Source organism: Musca autumnalis, unplaced genomic scaffold (genome assembly GCF_047663935.1).
Source record: "Musca autumnalis isolate F117 unplaced genomic scaffold, ASM4766393v1 scaffold_1, whole genome shotgun sequence".
Lineage (NCBI taxonomy): Eukaryota > Metazoa > Arthropoda > Insecta > Diptera > Muscidae > Musca > Musca autumnalis.
The window spans coordinates 324,270,258-324,274,160 of NW_027411644.1; the positions used below are offsets into that span (position 1 = coordinate 324,270,258).

A 3,903-nucleotide genomic window follows, 5' to 3' on the forward strand; every position below is an offset into this window, starting at 1 on the left:
AGCTCAAACGAGATAGATTTGTATTGAACCGACTGATGCAACAGGAAAGCTCCACTTTTGTTCCGATCCTCGATCTTGTTCCCGTTCCCGAGATTTACACCTGTCCATAGGAGTCAGTCGACAAATAAAGGAACAACTGCGGCGTCTCTGTAGAGGACAAGAGCCATGATTGCGAACGGCTACAATCGCAAAACTGAATGCGTTTGATATTAACGGTGGTTTGCAGAATTAAAAATTCCAACCCTGAATGGAGTACTTTAACAGCCTATGGTCGATCATTCTATATTTTTTCCATAACCATAATGTTAGTCCCTTTACTTAATCCGAATTCTTCCAAGTCCCAAAACTTTGCAAGATTAAATTAAAGCGTGTATAGCAACCTTTATTCAGATTTCCCTTCACATTTTTCTACAATCAAACTATTTCCGAAAAATGTCCTGGATTTCAGAAACTCTTACTCAACGGTAGTACAGCGCTTTCCCATTTCGGCATATCTTTCCTTTACCGACCCACCGCAGAAAATTATGAAAAAATTACCACAGATAGTGCTTTTCATGCCGATTCCAACAATGTATTTCTTTTGTTGGGGAAATGTATACTTACCGAGATATAGGCCTCCGAAGTTCCGAAAATTCCCTTGTTTACTTGGGAAAAAATTTACGATTTAAAAAAAGTTTGTTCGCGTAGCCGAAATTCGCTCCTGTCCAGAGGAGAAAGCCTTAAATACCCGGCCGAAGGCCGGCTACTTAAGAATACTTGTGATTTAAAACAAAATTTTTGGATTTTTTCTGCGAAGGGTCGGTAAAGGAAATTTGTTCCCCCATTTCAAAGGGCAAGGATAAAGAGTAAAGTCATGACTTAGCTACACATCGTTTGGACTTCCTTCATTAACGTGCCCGAATGACGAAAATCGAATCTCTCATATTTCCCACAAAATAATTGCTTTTGAAATATGATACACCTTCATTCGTGGAAGATCTATTCTTCAAGACTTCAACTTTTAAGGAGAACAGTTTCGGCGGGTATACATAACTAATTTAATTGAACAAAGTTCCTTAGTTCCTTGAAAAACAGTTTGTTTGCAACGCTTTTTACTTACTGCGATATGTTAGTTTATTCCTTGCACAACAGGAGCCTTTCGCAATAAAACATAGCCAAAATAAAAATAAACTAATGTTTTTTACAGTTTTTATTTAAACCTCTTTTCTGCCTTTAAATTTGTTCACATGGCCGTCTGTACACTACATAGTACAGCGGTTTATTTGCATAGAAAAAATAGGCGAACACACATATTTTTCGATCTATAGATCCATCTAGCACCGTCATTTCCGATCTATAGATCCATCTTGTTTTGACATTTCTTCTTCGTGTTTGGTTTGTTTTGTATTTACTAGCAGCGCACCACATTGCACGTTTGTTGAATTTTGTAAATTTTATTTTGCTAAAAAAATCAAAATGATTATTCCCATTCGCTGTTTCACCTGTGGCAAAGTCATTGGCAACAAGTGGGAATCGTATTTGGGACTACTGCAAGCTGAATATACGGAAGGGTAAGTAAAGCTCAATATGCAATGATTTCTAGAAAATTATTAACTGACTCCCCCCTAAACCTTTAGTGATGCTCTGGATGCCTTGGGTCTCAAACGTTATTGCTGCCGCCGCATGTTGTTGGGTCATGTCGATTTAATTGAAAAACTTTTGAATTATGCTCCTCTCGAGAAATAACTGGACCATAGAAACATTCATTTCAATTTCATAGATTTAATGTAATTTAAGGTTAGCAAGTAAAATTCAAAGAAATAAACACTTTTCGAGTAAAATAAAACGGCATAGTTTTTTCTTTATTAATTACAAAACAATCGATGTGTGTAAAAATGTACAAAAACTATTGTATCTTAACGGGTGGTCTATTACATTTTGTCCATAAACCAAGGTTGGCCGTTTTTCTCACGACGTCTTGTCAGGATTTCGCAACCGTTGTCGGTTACCAGAAGAGTTTGCTCAAATTGGGCTGAATACAAGCCATCACCAGTGACAGCAGTCCAATCATCTGGCCATTGTTCAGCTTTGGCAACACCCTCCGAAATCATGGGTTCTATTGTAAAGGTATGACCGGCTTTCATAACACCAACAGCGGAATTTTCTGAAAGAATAACAATTAAACGTTAGCTTGTTATAAGTTATATGTATACACCTAATTAAATAGATGAAACAAATATATAATGCAAAGCTAAAGTATCAACTATTCAATGATAAATTCGGCTCGAAAGAGAACCAAAATTTTTCTAAAATAATATTCTCCTCAAATACAAATGGACTACTTCTAGCGAAGCAGTTAATCTTGCCCATGTGAAGGAATATTATGTAGAGACGGTACTTACTAGCATAATGAGGCACATTTGGTGCAGTATGAAATAGTCTGTGAATACCATGACCGCAATAGCTTTTAACAACGCTGAACCCATGAGGAGCCACATATTTTTGTATAACATTTCCAATTTCACGATACTTCACACCAGGTCTGACCAATTCAATGGCTTTGCTCAGTGCTTCATATGTTACACGCACCAATTTCTTGTGTTTCTCCGAAACATTACCAACAAAGAAAGTCTCATTCAAATCACCATGGAATCCACGGTGATAGACGGTTACATCAATATTGCAAATATCTCCATCCTTCAGGGGTCTTAAATCAGGTATGCCGTGACAAATTACTTCATTCACAGAGGTACAACATGACTTGGGGAAATTGTAATAGTTCAAAGGAGACGGATAACAATCTCGCTCAATGGCAGCCTCATGCACCAAACGATCCAACTCATCTGTGGTTACACCAACATCCACGGCTTGAGCTGCAGCATCTAAACATTCGCGAGCCAAACGACCAACCAAACGCATAGCTTCAATTTCGTCGTCATCCAAAACTTTAATGGAAGTATTGCCGCGCATAGCCTCCTCGGAAGCAGCTCTACCCTGAGGATGATCGGCATAATCTGGGCGTTCTATACTTTCGGGCACAGCTCTTTTTGGAGTTTTCTCAGCCGGACGTAATTTTCCGGTAAATCGAAAATGAGGCCAAGGATTATAACCACCATCGTCTTCATTTGCTTTGGGTTTATTGGCGCCTTCTAAAATGTCCATAATGGTAATTATGAAACTAGAAAAATTTTTTATTAGATCAAGGAGAACTTACCGGCCAAAGCATGAATCACTTTATGCTCCTTCCAATAACCCTTAAAGCATGGTTGAGAGCAGAAATAAGAACCATTTATGCCGATCTTCAAGCACGTTGGACACTGTAGTGTTGCCTCTTTGCCACAATTTGGAGTTTCACATTGGTGCACCATTTCGAGAGATTATGGTAGTTATCTCTCGGTTTGTGGGTCGAATGAAAAGTGCACTTAAGATTAACACTACGAGAAAATAGATTGAAAAAATCTAATTTCTAAAAATAGTTCCTATGCATTCGCAATTAGTATCGGAACGAACCAGTTCAATGGAACTATTCCAACACTGGAACGATCGGAACGATATCCAACTCGTTCGTTTATATAGTTCCCTTTATACATCTCGTTCAAAGATGTCAATTGTATTATAAGATAGGAAAAGTCAATTGTGAAAAATTAACTGTAGAGGGAGTTAACCTCTGTTGCTATGATATCATAGCAACATTCTGTTAAACGAAAACTGTTAAGGCGGCCATCAGACCATCTGCTTTTTCACATGTATGTTCTTACTTTGGGTATACTAATATACAGAACAGCTGATGTCATACATGTGAAAAAGCAGATGGTCTGATGACGGCCTAAGCTGTAAACAGATACAACGTTTGATTAAAGTTTTGCGTTGGGCATCGAGAAAAAACAACAACAACAGGGCGACGACGATGCCAAAGTCCAGCGT

General features: G+C 38.2%; 2 protein-coding genes across 2 annotated transcripts; one reads left to right on the forward strand and one right to left on the reverse strand.

Moving 5' to 3' along the window:
- Window positions 1-1,352: 1,352 nt before the first annotated feature.
- Window positions 1,353-1,825, forward strand: Polr2L (DNA-directed RNA polymerases I, II, and III subunit Rpb10). The gene is made up of 2 exons (XM_073962674.1): window positions 1,353-1,550; window positions 1,617-1,825. Exons 1-2 carry the CDS (start codon window positions 1,456-1,458, stop codon window positions 1,723-1,725), a joined length of 204 nt encoding a protein of 67 aa, XP_073818775.1. The 5' UTR covers window positions 1,353-1,455; the 3' UTR covers window positions 1,726-1,825.
- On the reverse strand, window positions 1,816-3,565 carry LOC141390105 (methionine aminopeptidase 1). The gene is made up of 3 exons (XM_073962673.1): window positions 3,194-3,565; window positions 2,382-3,128; window positions 1,816-2,143 (listed from the first exon to the last, which is right to left on the reverse strand). Exons 1-3 carry the CDS (start codon window positions 3,345-3,347, stop codon window positions 1,911-1,913), a joined length of 1,134 nt encoding a protein of 377 aa, XP_073818774.1. The 5' UTR covers window positions 3,348-3,565; the 3' UTR covers window positions 1,816-1,910.
- Between the last annotated feature and the right edge of the window lie 338 nt (window positions 3,566-3,903).

Bases quoted from the DNA above. Each gene is read 5' to 3' on its own strand.
- LOC141390105 (XM_073962673.1), bottom strand. From the start codon at position 3,347: ATGGTGCACCAATGTGAAACTCCAAATTGTGGCAAAGAGGCAACACTA. The intron at 3,129-3,193 runs GTAAGTTCTCCT...TGGACATTTTAG, and splicing joins AGTGATTCATGCTTTGGCCG to AAGGCGCCAATAAACCCAAA. The intron at 2,144-2,381 runs GTAAGTACCGTC...TTATTCTTTCAG, and splicing joins AAATGTGCCTCATTATGCTA to AAAATTCCGCTGTTGGTGTT.
- Polr2L (XM_073962674.1), top strand. From the start codon at position 1,456: ATGATTATTCCCATTCGCTGTTTCACCTGTGGCAAAGTCATTGGCAAC. The intron at 1,551-1,616 runs GTAAGTAAAGCT...CTAAACCTTTAG, and splicing joins CAAGCTGAATATACGGAAGG to TGATGCTCTGGATGCCTTGG.